The sequence below is a fragment of the Sebastes fasciatus genome, chromosome 13 (assembly GCF_043250625.1).
Source record: "Sebastes fasciatus isolate fSebFas1 chromosome 13, fSebFas1.pri, whole genome shotgun sequence".
NCBI classification, from domain to species: domain Eukaryota; kingdom Metazoa; phylum Chordata; class Actinopteri; order Perciformes; family Sebastidae; genus Sebastes; species Sebastes fasciatus.
The window spans coordinates 33,428,200-33,444,807 of NC_133807.1; the positions used below are offsets into that span (position 1 = coordinate 33,428,200).

The window sequence follows — 16,608 nt, forward strand, 5'->3', positions numbered from 1 at the left end:
GTATCTCAAAAATAGCAGTAGCCAAGCTATACAAACGTAAATTGTTAAAATAAGAGAAGATAAGATATTCCTTTATTAGTCCCACAGTAGGAAAATTTGCATTGTACAGCAGCAAAGGGGATATATAGCGTGAAAAACAAGAAGCATCAGTAAAAATAGGAACAATACGAAAAAGGGGAAATATTTAAAAAATAGAAACAATATGAACAGTATTGACAATAAACAGAGTAGAATGACATATACATAAATTACAGTTATATGTAAAGAATTAAAAAAAAATGACTTCTGAAGCACATGCCTAAAAGCATTCGTGCTTTTTAATTTATCATAATTAAAACAGTACTAAATTGTTGTCTTATTTGATTTTATAATATTAAATTAAATGCAAAAATAAATAAATAGATAGAAAAATAAATGAAAAAAACAACAAATAAATAAATAAAAGAATGCAAACATAAATTAATACATTTATAAAAATTAAACAGAGGAGTAAATAAATAAGGGAATTAATACAAAGATAAATAAATAAAGAAGCAAATTAAAACAGAAATATCAATTTATGTAACATTTGATCAATTAAATAATGGCTACATTTAATTCAATATTATTTTTGCTACATTTAATGACATTTGTTTATTTATTGAATAGTTTATTTATTCATTTATTTTTAAGAGTAGGCTATATATTTTAATGTTGGATCTCATACGTAAACAAACTTTCACCAGTACTCCACCTGAAAAACTCAAAATTTTAAGTTTATTGGGTCGTCTGATTAATATAATGTCCTGTGAAACACATCTTACTTATTAGGATTAATCATTAACGTCTTCTCAACACTTAGGCATTGAAACAATCTTATTTGTCAAGCACGGGTTGTACATTTAAGTAGAATATTAGGAGCAGTAGCGTTAAAACAATGATTTATTTTGGCTGATTTGTGTATTAATTTATTTAAATGTGTTTATATATTTGCTACATTTTTTTTTTCTGTTCAGTCTGTGTATATTTACTCATTCGGCCTCGCTGTATTTGGATTTGGATGTTGAATTACTGTATTTTATTGTTTTTAAAACACAGACTTTGCTCTACTAGTTTCTCACATGATGTATTAACAGACCAGAAGCTTGGAGAAACTTCTGCTACACTGTACATGACCTGGCAATCAATTCCATAATTATTCTTGGAAAGTTTTTTATACATAAAAATAGATTCCTGAAATCAAGACCAAATTTCTGTTTTTCATAAGGAGCTGTGTCTTTACTTTTCATCTCTGAAACATATGAAGAAACAGAATGCTATGAAGCTTTCAATGTTAGTTGAGGACCTTAACCTTACAGAGAACCCCTATAGCACTATTAGCACTATTCACACATTCCCTTACTTTTTTTAAAATTTATTTATTTATTTATTTTGGTTTTTGTTTTTTCTCTCTTCATCCACACTCTTATGCACTGTACGCCAATGTCCAGGCTTGTCTGTTCCCTTGTAGTTGTGGACTGTTCTGTACGATGCCATATTGTAATGTGAATTTCTCAATAAAAAAATAATAAATAAATAAATATTAGCAGCAGTAGCATTAAAACAATTATTTATTTTGGCTGATTCGTGTATTAATTTATTTAAATGTGTTTATATATTTGTTTTTTTCTGTTCAGTCTGTGTATATTTACTCATTCGGCCTCGCTGTATTTGGATTTGGATGTTGAATTACTGTATTTTATTGTTTTTAAAACCCAGACTTTGCTTTCCAGTTTCTCACATGATGTATTAACAGACCAGAAGTATGGAGAAACTTCTGCTACACTTCCGGTGTTACGTCATCACGCAGAGCACTCGCGCCGTGCTCTGTGATTGGACCAAATAGAAAGCTGAACTTTCACCAGTACTCCACCTGAAAAACTCTCAATTTTAAGTTTATTGGGTCTTCTGATTAATATAACGTGCTGTGAAACACATCTTACTTATTAGGCTTAATCATTCACGTCTTCTCAACAATTCGGCATTAAAGAAATCGTGTTAGTCAAGCACGGGTTGTACATTTAAGTGGAATATTAGGAGCATTTGCGTTAAAACAATGATTCATTTTGGCTGATTTGTGTATTAATGTATTTGATTGTGTTTATATATTTGCTTTATTGTTTTTTTTCTGTTCAGTCTGTGTATATTTACTCATTCGGCCTCGCTGTATTTGGACTTGGATGTTGAATTTACTGTATTTTATTATTTTTTAAACGCAGACTTTGCTCTACTAGTTTCTCACATGATGTATTAACTTCCGGCGTTACGTCATCACGCAGAGCACCCGCGCCCTGCTCTGTGATTGGACCAAATAGAAAGCTGAACTTTCAACAGTACTCCACCTGAAAAACTCTCAATTTTACGTTTACTTGGGTCTTCTGATTAATATAACGTCCTGTGAAACACATCTTACTTATTAGGATTATTCATTAACGTCTTCTCAACACTTCGGCATTGAAGAAATATTGTTAGTCAAGCACGGGTTGTACATTTAAGTGGAATATTAGAAGCAGTAGCATCAGAACGATTATTTATTTTGGCTGATTTGTGTATTCATTTATTTAAATGTGTTTATATATTTTGCTATATTGTTTTTTCTGTTCAGTCTGTGTATGTTTACTCATTCGGCCTCGCTGGATTTGGACTTGGATGTTGAATTTACTGTATTTTATTGTTTTTAAAACGCTGATTTTGCTCTACTAGTTTCTCACATGATCTATTAACTAGTGATGTTACGGGCTGTGCCGAGGATTCGGAGCGTGTGTCGAGTAATCCAGGAAGTTTTCCGCGATGCGCGTATCGAGGCTTGTATCGTTTTAGACCAATTACGTCATTGATGACGTCCAAAGCCTCGCTGCCCGGCCGTACCGCTGACTGGTTCAGGAAGTGGTTCAGATCTTCACCGATCTTCACTGGTTAAACCAATGCCACTTTCCAGAAGTGACAAAGAACACTAATATTACCCCTCCTGCCATTATTATATTATATAACACTACACTACAATACAATTATTGACCAAAGGATTGGTTTATACACTTAAGATGAATAAAACATTCCAATTTATTATACATGTATGTTATATACTCATAATATACTTACTAGAAAATATACATTATATTATATATTATATAGATATAAATTGATTACATGGTAATATATATTTTTTCATTGTTTATATTCATTCCCAACAGCCTTTACTGGCGCAAAATACAGTATATCACAGATCTGTGGTCCCAGTAGACCACTTTCACTTACACACCAAAAACTGACAATAACCTGATATTTTCAGGTGGAATTTCATTCATTCATTCATTCATTCATTCATTCATTCATTCATTCATTCATTCATTCTCACTGTGCAATATAATTTTCCACTTGTTAATAGTCTTGTTTATTGTCAATACTGAATATACTGCTCCTATTTTTTATACTTCCTTCTATTTAAATGGTTCATATTTTGTTACACTTTGTTTAGCTCTTTTTTACTGTGTTAGCTGATGCATGTTGTTTTTTGCACTATCCCCTTTGCTGCTGTACACTGCACATCTCCCCACTGCAGGACTAATAAAGGAATATCTTATCTTGTGACATGGTTAAGATCATATCTGCCTGTTTTACACTTTTTGACCACCAGGTGGTTTCGTGCACATGAAGCCTCGAGAAATGAACCCTTTTCCGAACCAATTTGCTGGAAAGCTTCAAGCTTCAGCTCGCCAGCACGCGTATTAACTTCCGGCGTTACGTCATCACGCAGAGCACCCGCGCCCTGCTCTGTGATTGGACCAAATAGAAAGCTGAACTTTCACCAGTACTCCACCTGAAAAACTCTCAATTTTAGGTTTATTGGGTCTTCTGATTAATATAACGTGCTGTGAAACACATCTTACTTATTAGGATTATTCATTAACGTCTTCTCAACACTTCGGCATTGAAGAAATCTTGTTAGTCAAGCACGGGTTGCACATTTAAGTAGAATATTAGGAGCAGTAGCGTTAAAACAATGATTCATTTTAGCTGATTTGTGTATTTATGTATTTAAATGTGTTTATATATTTGCTTTATTGTTTTTTTCTGTTCAGTCTGTGTATATTTACTCATTCGGCCTCGCTGTATTTGGACTTGGATGTTGAATTTACTGTATTTTATTATTTTTTAAACGCAGACTTTGCTCTACTAGTTTCTCACATGATGTATTAACTTCCGGCGTTACGTCATCACGCAGAGCACCCGCGCCCTGCTCTGTGATTGGACCAAATAGAAAGCTGAACGTTCACCAGTACTCCACCTGAAAAACTCTCAATTTTAGTTTTTTGGGGTCTTTTGATTAATATAACGTCCTCTGAAACACATCTTACTTATTATGATTATTCATTAACGTCTTCTCAAGACTTCGGCATTGAAGAAATCTTGTTAGTCAAGCACGGGTTGTGCATTTAAGTGGAATATTAGGAGCATTAGCATTAAAACGATGATTTATTTTGGCTGATTTGTGTATTAATGTATTTAAATGTGTTTATATATTTTGCTATATTGTTTTTTCTGTTCAGTCTGTGTATGTTTACTCATTCGGCCTCGCTGGATTTGGACTTGGATGTTGAATTTACTGTATTTTATTGTTTTTTAAACGCTGATTTGCTCTACTAGTTTCTCAATGCGACCAGAAGCGTGGAGAAACTTCTGCTACGCTTCCGATGTGGCGTCATCACGCAGAGCACAACGCGGAGCTCTGTGATTGGACCAAAAGAATGAATGGAAAGCTCGAGAAGCGACCAGAAGGAAGCGAGGAGTATAAAGGGTTGAAGCCGGTGTAGTTTCCGGCACTGACGACACCACGAGGCAGTAAGCTCATCTCCTGCTCTTCTCTCCAGATTATCATCTTAACCACAGTAAGTAGGCCGGTTCCGCTTTATTCTACACTTTAAATGTGAGTTTAACATATTGGATATGTGCTGAACTGTGTTATATATAAGTAACCGTCGTGTTAAATACGGCTGTAGGGAGATTTCTCATTGTGAGTGACCGCTCCACCAGACTCTATTTGAAATTTGTCAAATTTAGGCTGAATTGGTAGTAAAATTAATGTTCAGTCCTGTCAAACTAACTGAGTTATTTATACAAAATCATTAACGTCTAATATAAAATTCGGCTTTGAAATAATTAAACAGTTTGGCAATAAGACATGAGAACAGTTTGTTCTGTCCCCTCTTCTAGAGGGCCGCGGTGGTGTCGGTCTAGTCCAGTTTATTATTCATATGTACTCCCAGGAGCTTGTAGGTTTCCACCACCTCCACCTCCTCCCCTCGTGGTGATGGAGTTGGGGCCTCGTGCTCCGCCGGAAGTCCACCACCAGCTCCTTGGTCTTTCCAATGTTGAGCTGGAGGTGATTATAACACCACCCTATGAGGTTCTCCACCAGGGCTCTGTACTCCTCCTCGTTGTCATCCGTGACGCAGCTGACGATGGAGGAGTCATCGGAGAACTTAAGTAGGTGGCACGTGCTCGAGTTGAAGCGGAAGTCGGAGGTGTAGGTAGTGAACAGGAAGGGTGAAAGCATGGTTCTTTGGGGGGCACCGGTGTTGCTCACCGGCACATCAAAACAGGTTTAGCTCGTTTGGATGTTCCTGGGTCCCCTCAACACCAGGACTTGTCTGTTTGTAGCCAGTTATCCACCAATAACAATTTTGCAAGTTATCATTTTCAGTGACATATTTTTTTTCAGTTGCATAATGAGGCAGAAATGCATAAAAATAAATGTATAAAGAAATATATAAGTTTGGGTAAATAAATAAGGGGTGATATGCAAAGGAACAATTGTGCAGAAATGAATAAATCGATAAATACACACATCTAAAGATAAATAAAAAATGAATGCAAAATTAATTAATAAAAATAAATGCCTAAATAAATAAAAGCAAATTGGAACAGAAATATCAATTCATGTTACATTTTATCAATTAATTAATGGCTACATTTATTTTTAATATTTTACTACATTTAATTATATTTATTTATTTATTCATTGAGTCTTTTTTTTTTTTTTTTTTTTTTAATCATTTTGGCAGGTTCCGTCCTCCATACATCAGAGATATAGTCTGTTGGCGTATCTATAACAGTGCATCATGTTGTATAAGCTGATAATTTTGTGTAAACATCTTAATTTGTAAAGTAACTCATTTATTCACGTTTACTGACCATGAAAATAAGAGTAAATTAATGATTTTTAAGAAGTAAAATGGTAAATAGATCATTTAGGATGGGCTACATTTTATTGATTAATTCATAACATAATAATAGCTGTATTTTTTTTTCAAATTTTTGTCTCTGCATCTTTAGGACACAAATTAAAAACAGCCAAGATGTCTGCAGCTAACAGTGTAGCGATCGGCATTGACCTGGGCACCACCTACTCCTGTGTCGGGGTTTTCCAGCACGGAAAAGTAGAAATCATCGCCAACGACCAGGGCAACAGGACCACCCCCAGCTACGTGGCGTTCACTGACACAGAGAGGCTCATCGGGGACGCAGCCAAGAACCAGGTGGCTTTGAACCCCAGCAACACTGTGTTTGATGCCAAGAGACTGATTGGAAGAAAGATTGATGATGCAGTGGTGCAGGCGGACATGAAGCATTGGCCCTTCAAGGTGATCGGAGACGGAGGGAAGCCCAAAATTCAAGTGGAGCACAAAGGGGAGGAGAAAGCCTTCAACCCTGAGGAGATTTCCTCCATGGTCCTGGTGAAGATGAAGGAGATTGCTGAAGCCTACCTGGGCCAAAAGGTGTCCAAAGCTGTCATCACAGTCCCGGCGTACTTCAACGACTCCCAGCGACAGGCGACTAAAGACGCAGGCGTCATCGCAGGACTGCACGTCCTGAGGATCATCAACGAGCCGACGGCGGCCGCCATCGCGTACGGTCTGGACAGAAGCAAGACAGGAGAACGTAACGTCCTGATCTTTGACTTGGGCGGAGGAACCTTCGACGTGTCCATCCTGACCATTGAAGACGGTATCTTTGAGGTGAAAGCCACGGCTGGAGACACTCACCTGGGTGGAGAAGACTTTGACAACCGCATGGTCAGCCACTTTATGGAGGAGTTCAAGAGGAAACACAAGAAGGACATCAGCCAGAACAAGAGAGCATTGAGGAGGCTGCGCACAGCTTGTGAGAGGGCCAAGAGGACCCTGTCCTCCAGCTCCCAGGCCAGCATCGAGATCGATTCTCTGTTTGAGGGCACCGACTTCTACACCTCCATCACCAGGGCTCGCTTTGAGGAGCTGTGCTCCGACCTGTTCAGGGGAACCTTAGAGCCGGTGGAGAAAGCCATGAGGGACGCCAAAATGGACAAGGGGAAGATCCATGACATCGTCCTGGTCGGAGGCTCCACCCGCATCCCTAAAATCCAGAAACTCCTGGCCGATCTCTTCAACGGCAGGGAGCTGAACAAGAGCATCAACCCAGACGAGGCGGTGGCTTACGGCGCCGCCGTCCAGGCCGCCATTCTCACAGGCGATACCTCGGGCAACGTTCAGGACGTGCTGCTGCTGGACGTGGCGCCTCTGTCCCTGGGTATCGAGACCGCTGGAGGGGTCATGACGTCTCTGATTAAGCGTAACACCACCATCCCCACTAAACAAACCCAGGTGTTCACCACCTACTCTGACAACCAGCCCGGGGTCCTCATCCAGGTCTACGAAGGGGAACGGGCCATGACCAAGGACAACAACCTGCTGGGCAAGTTTGAGCTGACGGGAATCCCACCCGCTCCGCGAGGGGTCCCGCAGATCGAGGTCACCTTCGACGTGGATGCCAACGGCATTTTGAACGTGTCCGCGGTGGACAAAAGCACCGGCAAAGAGAAAAAGATCACCATCACCAACGATAAGGGCCGACTGAGCAAAGAGGATATCGAGAGGATGGTGCAGGACGCCGACAAATACAAAGCTGAGGACGACCTTCAGAGGGACAAAGTCTCTGCCAAGAACTCCCTGGAGTCCTACGCCTTCAACATGAAGAGCAGCATGCAGGACGAGAACATGAAGGGCAAAATCAGTGCCGAGGACGAGAAGACGGTGATTGAGAAGTGTGACGAGACCATCGCCTGGATGGAGAGCAACCAGCTGGCTGAAAAAGAGGAGTACCAACACCGGCAGAAAGAGCTGGAGAAAGTGTGTAACCCCATCATCAGCAGCTTGTACCAGGGAGGAAAGCCTCCAGGCAGCTGTGGAGAGGAGGCACGCGGCGGCTCCCAGGAGCCCACCATTGAGGAGGTGGACTAAAATGGTCCCCATGGACTCTGATGGCCCTTATGGACTCTGATATCACTGGGACTGTTTGAAATGGAACTGTAACTTTATACCTCTTCTTCATATGTTTTTATCACCATCATATTTATGATAAAAAGTGTTAATATTCTAAACTTTTGGATAATAGGTGCCATCTTAATGTCATTTTCATTTCTGCGTTGCTGGACATTGGAATAAAGATGAAACATAAATATAATTTGATGGTTCTTTTGGTTTAATTTTTCTGGTTTACAGCTCCGCTATTGATATAAAATTATTTAAATTACAAAATAAAATGTTTCTGAGATCAGAAGGAGCTTTGTTTATCCTGAGGGAAAGTGTTGTTCAGCAGTTGAAGCACAATGATGTTTAAATAGATCAACTTAAAGCTAATTCCTTCATGGGAACAAACGCAGTGCTGAAATACTCCAGATGGAAACGGTAACAGATCCAGAGAAAACTACAATATCAGAATTGATAATCATAAAAGATGCTTTTACGCTTAAGTCAATTATTAACATCTTGACTTGTTAATATGAATGGATATGTATGAACTTCAAAAATAAAGCAGTGCAGTACTCAGAAATACCACTACATGACACAATTGCACTTCAACAGATTACCTCAGACCTGTCTGACACATTTTATGAAGGAATATAGGATTTTAAATACCAAGATTTTATTTTGTCACCAACTCAAATCTTTTTTTAATTTTTTTATTTAAATAAATAAAACATACCAAGTTTAGGTCAAAATGACAGTGTTGACCAGACAAAAAATAAATAAATAAAAAATCCCAGCTTTATTGTGGATAGTTGATTAAGAAATCTGAAATCAGATGCTAGAAAATGTCTCACTTATTTAATAGAAAACAAACAAACAGGAAGTCTCAGCTAAATTGTTGAAAGAGTTGATTTGTTTTGAGGCAATAATTTGGATCTTTTGATCTTTGAAGACATTTATCTGATGACTTGAACCGATCTTTGATTTATATTTCAGTTAACAATTTAACTGATAAATTGTCATATAATGATGACTAATGCTCAACACAGGTTACAGGTATTCACTTTACAAGAGGAAAACAATAAAATAGTATTTTTTACCTCACCATCAGATGATCAATTCATTACTATAATATGTCTTGTTAAAAAAAAATCATTAAATCAAGCCTTGGAGCCTTTGTAATAGATTACTATTATCTAGGTCGATTTATTTATACTCTTATTTGTGAAGCGGAAATTCTCACCGGAAATATAACAACTCAGCTTCCGGTCACCACTTGAGTCCCGCCCTGACAGTCTGAGCCATCTTGTGTTTACTAAAGAACAAAAAACGGAGTCAGACAGCAGCCGCAGCTCGAGACGGGGCGGTGATAACAGGTCTGGTTTTAAGAGTATATTTTTTAAAAAAGGTCAGTCGTAATATTACGAGAATAAAGTCATAACTTTACGAGAAAAAAAGAAAATGTGTCAAATTACTACTTTATGATATTATGACTTTATTCTTGTAAACCTTTGACTTTATTTTAATAATATTACGACTTTTTTCTCTTAAACTTGTGATTTTATTCTCATAATATTACGACTTTTTTCTCTTAAACTTCTGACTTTATTCTCATAATATTACGACATTTTTCTCGTAATCTCAGATGAATTTTCTTTCCTCAATGTGGCCCTAATACTCCATCATATCATAGACCAACAACAATGATAAATCAATTGAAAATGTAAACAAAAAAACAGTTATTCATTTCCATTTTTATAAATCCACAGAGAGACATTAGACAGGTTGCTGACCCCGGTTCTAGATTATTATTATTATCTAGGTCGATTTATTTATACTCTTTTATTTGTGAACCTTACCGGAAATATAACAACTCAGCTTCCGGTCACCACTTGAGTCCCGCCCCGACAGTCTGAGCCATCTTGTATTTAGCAAAGAACAAAAACCGGAGTGAGAAAGCAGCCGGAGCTCGGGACGGGACGGGACGGGGCGCTGAGAACAGGGCTGGTTTTAACAGTATATCGTTCATTAAGGTCCGGTGTAACGGGACAGCATGCTGAGGAGCAGTGGAGTGAAGAGGAACATCAACAGCAGCCACACCCAGAACAACACAGACTAACGGGAGAGAACAGGAGCTAGCAGAGCTAAGCTAAGCTAAGCTAAGCTAGTTAGCTCCGGCTAGCAGCGGAGGAGAGGACCGGACACCGAGCAGCTCAACCTAAAGAGAGGAGACCGCTCATTCGTTTCACCGCCGGAACTCTGGTGTAAATGGACTCGACTTGGTGTTGATCCAGCCGGAGAGAGGAGAACCGGGCTTTAACCCTCTAACCCTGACCCGGGCTATGAGGACAGAGGCTCGGTAGCTCTGCTGCTAACAGATTGTCTGCTGGTTCCGGAGAGGAGCCACAATCAGCCGCGGTGAGTGATGCTACATGCAGCTAGCTGTTAGCGTTAGCTCAAAGCTAACCTAGTTAGCTTGTTCCAGGGGTTTTTCAAACTGTGGTCCGGGGACGGTCAGTGGTCTTTGACTGGTTTGTTCACAGGCCTTCAGTAAAACATGAAGAGAAACGGTTTAACTTAGATGTGCTGCTGTTAACCGTTAACAACCGTTAACCGTTTATAACCGTTAACAACCGTTGACCGTTAATAACCGTTAATAACCGTTAAACGTTAATAACCGTTAATAACCGTTGACCGTTAATCGTTAGCACAGCTCATTCATGATGCATTTATTCCGTTAGATAACCGAATTTAAAGTATTTTTTCTGCATACAGAGACGGTTAGACACTGATGGAGGAATATTCAGATAATTTACTACAGTAGAAGTACTAATACCACACTAAAAATACTGTTACAGTAGAAGTACTAATACCACACTAAAAATACTGTTACAGTAGAAGTACTAATACCACACTAAAAATACTGTTACAGTAGAAGTACTAATACCACACTAAAAATACTGTTACAGTAGAAGTACTAATACCACACTGTAAAAATACTGTTACAGTAGAAATACTAATACTACACTGTAAAAATACTGTTACAGTAGAAGTACTAATACTACTCTGTAAAAATACTGTTACAGTAAAAGTACTAATACCACACTGTAAAAATACTGTTACAGTAGAAGTACTAATACCACACTGTAAAAATACTGTTACAGTAGAAGTACTAATACCACACTGTAAAAATACTGTTACAGTAGAAGTACTAATACCACACTGTAAAAATACTGTTACAGTAGAAGTACTAATACCACACTGTAAAAATACTGTTACAGTAGAAGTACTAATACCACACTAAAAATACTGTTACAGTAAAAGTACTAATACCACACTGTAAAAATACTGTTACAGTAGAAGTACTAATACCACACTAAAAATACTGTTACAGTAAAAGTACTAATACCACACTGTAAAAATACTGTTACAGTAGAAGTACTAATACCACACTGTAAAAATACTGTTACAGTAGAAGTACTAATGCCACACTAAAAATACTGTTACAGTAGAAGTACTAATACCACGCTGTAAAAATACTGTTACAGTAGAAATACTAATACTACACTGTAAAAATACTGTTACAGTAGAAGTACTAATACTACTCTGTAAAAATACTGTTACAGTAAAAGTACTAATACCACACTGTAAAAATACTGTTACAGTAGAAGTACTAATACCACACTGTAAAAATACTGTTACAGTAAAAGTACTAATACTACACTGTAAAAATACTGTTACAGTAGAAGTACTAATACCACACTGTAAAAATACTGTTACAGTAGAAATACTAATACTACACTGTAAAAATACTGTTACAGTAGAAGTACTAATACTACTCTGTAAAAATACTGTTACAGTAGAAGTACTAATACTACACTGTAAAAATACTGTTACAGTAGAAGTACTAATACTACACTGTAAAAATACTGTTACAGTAGAAGTACTAATACTACTCTGTAAAAATACTGTTACAGTAGAAGTACTAATACTACACTGTAAAAATACTGTTACAGTAAAAGTACTAATACTACACTGTAAAAATACTGTTACAGTAGAAGTACTAATGCCACACTGTAAAAATACTGTTACAGTAGAAGTACTAATACTACTCTGTAAAAATACTGTTACAGTAGAAGTACTAATGCCACACTGTAAAAATACTGTTACAGTAGAAGTACTAATGCCACACTAAAAATACTGTTACAGTAGAAGTACTAATACTACACTGTAAAAATACTGTTACAGTAGAAGTACTAATACTACTCTGTAAAAATACTGTTACAGTAGAAGTACTAATACTACACTGTAAAAATACTGTTACAGTAGAAGTACTAATACTACACTGTAAAAATACTGTTACAGTAGAAGTACTAATACTACACTGTAAAAATACTGTCACAGTAGAAGTACTAATACTACTCTGTAAAAATACTGTTACAGTAAAAGTACTAATACTACACTGTAAAAATACTGTTACAGTAGAAGTACTAATACTACTCTGTAAAAATACTGTTACAGTAGAAGTACTAATGCCACACTGTAAAAATACTGTTACAGTAGAAGTACTAATGCCACACTAAAAATACTGTTACAGTAGAAGTACTAATACTACACTGTAAAAATACTGTTACAGTAGAAGTACTAATACCACACTGTAAAAATACTGTTACAGTAGAAGTACTAATACCACACTGTAAAAATACTGTTACAGTAGAAGTACTAATACCACACTAAAAATACTGTTACAGTAAAAGTACTAATACCACGCTGTAAAAATACTGTTACAGTAAAAGTACTAATACTACTCTGTAAAAATACTGTTACAGTAGAAGTACTAATGCCACACTGTAAAAATACTGTTACAGTAAAAGTACTAATACCACACTGTAAAAATACTGTTACAGTAAAAGTACTAATACCACACTGTAAAAATACTGTTACAGTAAAAGTACTAATACCACACTGTAAAAATACTGTTACAGTAGAAGTACTAATACCACGCTGTAAAAATACTGTTACAGTAAAAGTACTAATACCACACTAAAAATACTGTTACAGTAAAGGTACTAATACCACACTAAAAATACTGTTACAGTAGAAGTACTAATACCACACTAAAAATACTGTTACAGTAGAAGTACTAATACCACACTGTAAAAATACTGTTACAGTAGAAGTACTAATACCACACTGTAAAAATACTGTTACAGTAAAAGTACTAATACTACTCTGTAAAAATACTGTTACAGTAGAAGTACTAATACCACACTGTAAAAATACTGTTACAGTAAAAGTACTAATACTACTCTGTAAAAATACTGTTACAGTAAAAGTACTAATACCATACTGTTACAGTAGAAGTACTAATACCACACTGTAAAAATACTGTTACAGTAGAAGTACTAATACCACACTGTAAAAATACTGTTATAGTAGAAGTACTAATACTACTCTGTAAAAGTACTAATACCACACTGTAAAAATACTGTTACAGTAGAAGTACTAATACCACACTGTAAAAATACTGTTATAGTAGAAGTACTAATACCACACTGTAAAAATACTGTTACAGTAGAAATACTAATACCACACTGTAAAAATACTGTTACAGTAGAAGTACTAATACTACACTGTAAAAATACTGTTACAGTAAAAGTACTAATACCACGCTGTAAAAATACTGTTACAGTAAAAGTACTAATACTACTCTGTAAAAATACTGTTACAGTAGAAGTACTAATACTACACTGTAAAAATACTGTTACAGTAGAAGTACTAATACCACACTGTAAAAATACTGTTACAGTAGAAATACTAATACCACACTGTAAAAATACTGTTACAGTAGAAGTACTAATACTACACTGTAAAAATACTGTTACAGTAAAAGTACTAATACCACACTTCTAAAAATACTGTTACAGTAGAAGTACTAATACCACACTGTAAAAATACTGTTACAGTAAAAGTACTAATACCACACTTTAAAAATACTGTTACAGTAGAAGTTCTAATACCACACTGTAAAAATACTGTTACAGTAAAAGTACTAATACCACACTGTAAAAATACTGTTACAGTAAAAGTGCTGCATTGAAGATGTCCCTTCAGTAAAAGTATGTCAGTATAATCAGTAAAACGTAGTTAAAGTATTATAACTGATTGTTGTACTATTATATATTCTATCTTTAGATTATTATTAATCATGCATAAATGTAAAAGCAGGACTTTACTATTAACTAATGATTATTTTCATTCTGGATCAATCTGCTGATTATTTTCACCATCAATCGATTGATTGTTTTTATTTTTTTAAATAGTTAAACTAGTGAGAGACGGCGTCACAGTGACCCAGAGCCCAAAGTGACACCTTCTCAATGTTTGTTTAGTCCAAACCTCAACATTATTACTAATACATTAACATGATTACAAGGAAAAACAACAAATCTTCACATATGTTAAGCTGGAACCAGAAGGTGTTTTTACACAATGCTTATCAAAATAGTTTTATAAGCAATTCATCAAATTAACGTAGTGCAGTAAAAAGTACAATATTTCCCTCTGAATGTAGTGGAGTACAAGTAAAAAGTGGCCTGAAAAAGTACAAGTACCTCAAATTTGTACTTAAGTACAGTATTTAAGTTGCCTCCAGGAGGATTGAATCCTGGAGTTTAACGATAAGCTTTAATCACAACAGGCTGAATTTCCGCCTTGTTAAAATCTAGTTGAGCCGCTAACGGACAGGATGATACAGACCGGTTGTATGATTTATTACCAGTTGAATAACATTCTTTTCTGTTGATAATCAGGGTGTAGTTGAGGCCCTTTATGGTGTTACAGTGTCAAAACAAAACTTAATAGATCTGAGGTTTCTGTTTTGAGTCAGAGGTAGATATGTAAACTTAAATCAGAGCCACACATCTTACTTCCTGCTAAATGACTTTAGTAAGATTCTTTTTGATGTAAATACGATGTCTGCTTTGGGAGATTAGCCATTGAATCACAGGAAAGTATTCAGCTTTCACTCTGTAAGCCACGAGTAGCGTGCAATTAGCAGTATTACAGTTACAGTTTACATGTATTCACTGTCATTAGTGGTACAGTTTGGACCACGCCCAGTGAAAATGAATGATACCTCATTGCCAGTCATCCAACCACGTTTTTAAAAAAAAGAGAAATTACCTCAATTTTGTAAAGGATATGGTGCTAAAATGATTGTTTACCCACTTTGAGTGAATGTCACACACACATTCACAACAAGGAGCTTCTGTTATGCAAAACTGTTTCCAGGCCAGGGTTGAGTTCAACCATGTGATCTTGGTCATTCGGCACCACTGACACACCAAATTTCACGTCACTCGTTATGTTTAGAAAGAACCGTCTGAAGCTGTGTTTCCCTTTTCCTTTCCCTATTTTTTTTAGCGTCTTATGCTGGCTTAAATTTTAGCTTAAATGTGTGAGTTTGTTTTTTTTCCACATAGGATGTTGAGGAAACTTGCTTCCCCAGTGTCGTGTACTTAAAGTTGTGAGAGCGGCCTTGTTCCTCGGAAAATGACAAAAATAGATCCCACAGGACGTCTCCTCAGTTAAAAAATGGCGAATGATTTGGTAGTTTTTGCACCTCAACATGAAGCTGAGGAAAATGGACAGTGACAAACATCGATCCATGAACGTGGCCGTGGGTTTTCAGAAAATTTCCACTTAGTCACTAATACCACAACATTGGGACTCTTGACCCTCTGAGACCCACAATAGACTCATCCTTTTTAGGGGGGTCCAGGGGGTCTTAAGGGGGAGATAGCAGGTCAACAGTAGATGTCACATAGAAGTGGTGTACATCATCTGAAAGCCGGGAACCTGAAGATTAATTTGAGATGCTGCTTAGCACTGTGTCAAGTTGTTCTAGTCTCAGCTTTACAGTGATACCCAATTTATGTAATTCAAGACTGTTTAGGGACCCCAGTATGCAGAAATATTCAAACACACCATTTTAGAATAGGAGACAATAACACAGTTAAACTGCATGTGATTATCATAAAGTGGGCATGTCTGTAAAGGGGAGACTCGTGGGTACCCATAGAACTCATTTTCATTCACATATCTGGAGGTCAGAGGTCAAGGGACCCCTTTTGAAAATGGCCATGACAGTTTTTCCTCGTCAAAATTTAGCCTAAATTTGGAGCATTATTTGACCCCCTTCCCAACAGGCTAGTATGACATGGTTGGTACCCATGGATTCTTTAGTTTTTTTTAGTTTCATACTATACCAGTATCTTCAGTCTAGCCTGAACCTGTTAAAGCC

The 16,608-nt window shown here is 36.7% G+C and overlaps 2 protein-coding genes across 3 annotated transcripts in view; both read left to right on the forward strand.

Moving 5' to 3' along the window:
• Positions 1-4,764: 4,764 nt before the first annotated feature.
• On the forward strand, positions 4,765-8,517 carry LOC141781347 (heat shock 70 kDa protein 1). Its single transcript, XM_074657039.1, has 2 exons — positions 4,765-4,904; positions 6,352-8,517. Exon 2 carries the CDS (start codon positions 6,375-6,377, stop codon positions 8,292-8,294), a length of 1,920 nt encoding a protein of 639 aa, XP_074513140.1. The 5' UTR covers positions 4,765-4,904; positions 6,352-6,374; the 3' UTR covers positions 8,295-8,517.
• A 1,675-nt stretch (positions 8,518-10,192) lies between these two features.
• The window catches only part of taok2a (TAO kinase 2a), a 32,243-nt gene continuing 25,827 nt past the window's right edge, over positions 10,193-16,608 (forward strand). For both annotated transcript variants that reach the window (XM_074657037.1, XM_074657038.1), the window contains exon 1: positions 10,193-10,721. The gene's annotated coding sequence lies outside the window, so the exon portion shown is untranslated. The remainder of the gene's footprint in view (positions 10,722-16,608) is intronic.

What these genes read in the sequence shown, in the direction of transcription:
- LOC141781347 (XM_074657039.1), top strand. Translation starts at nt 6,375, where the DNA reads ATGTCTGCAGCTAACAGTGTAGCGATCGGCATTGACCTGGGCACCACC.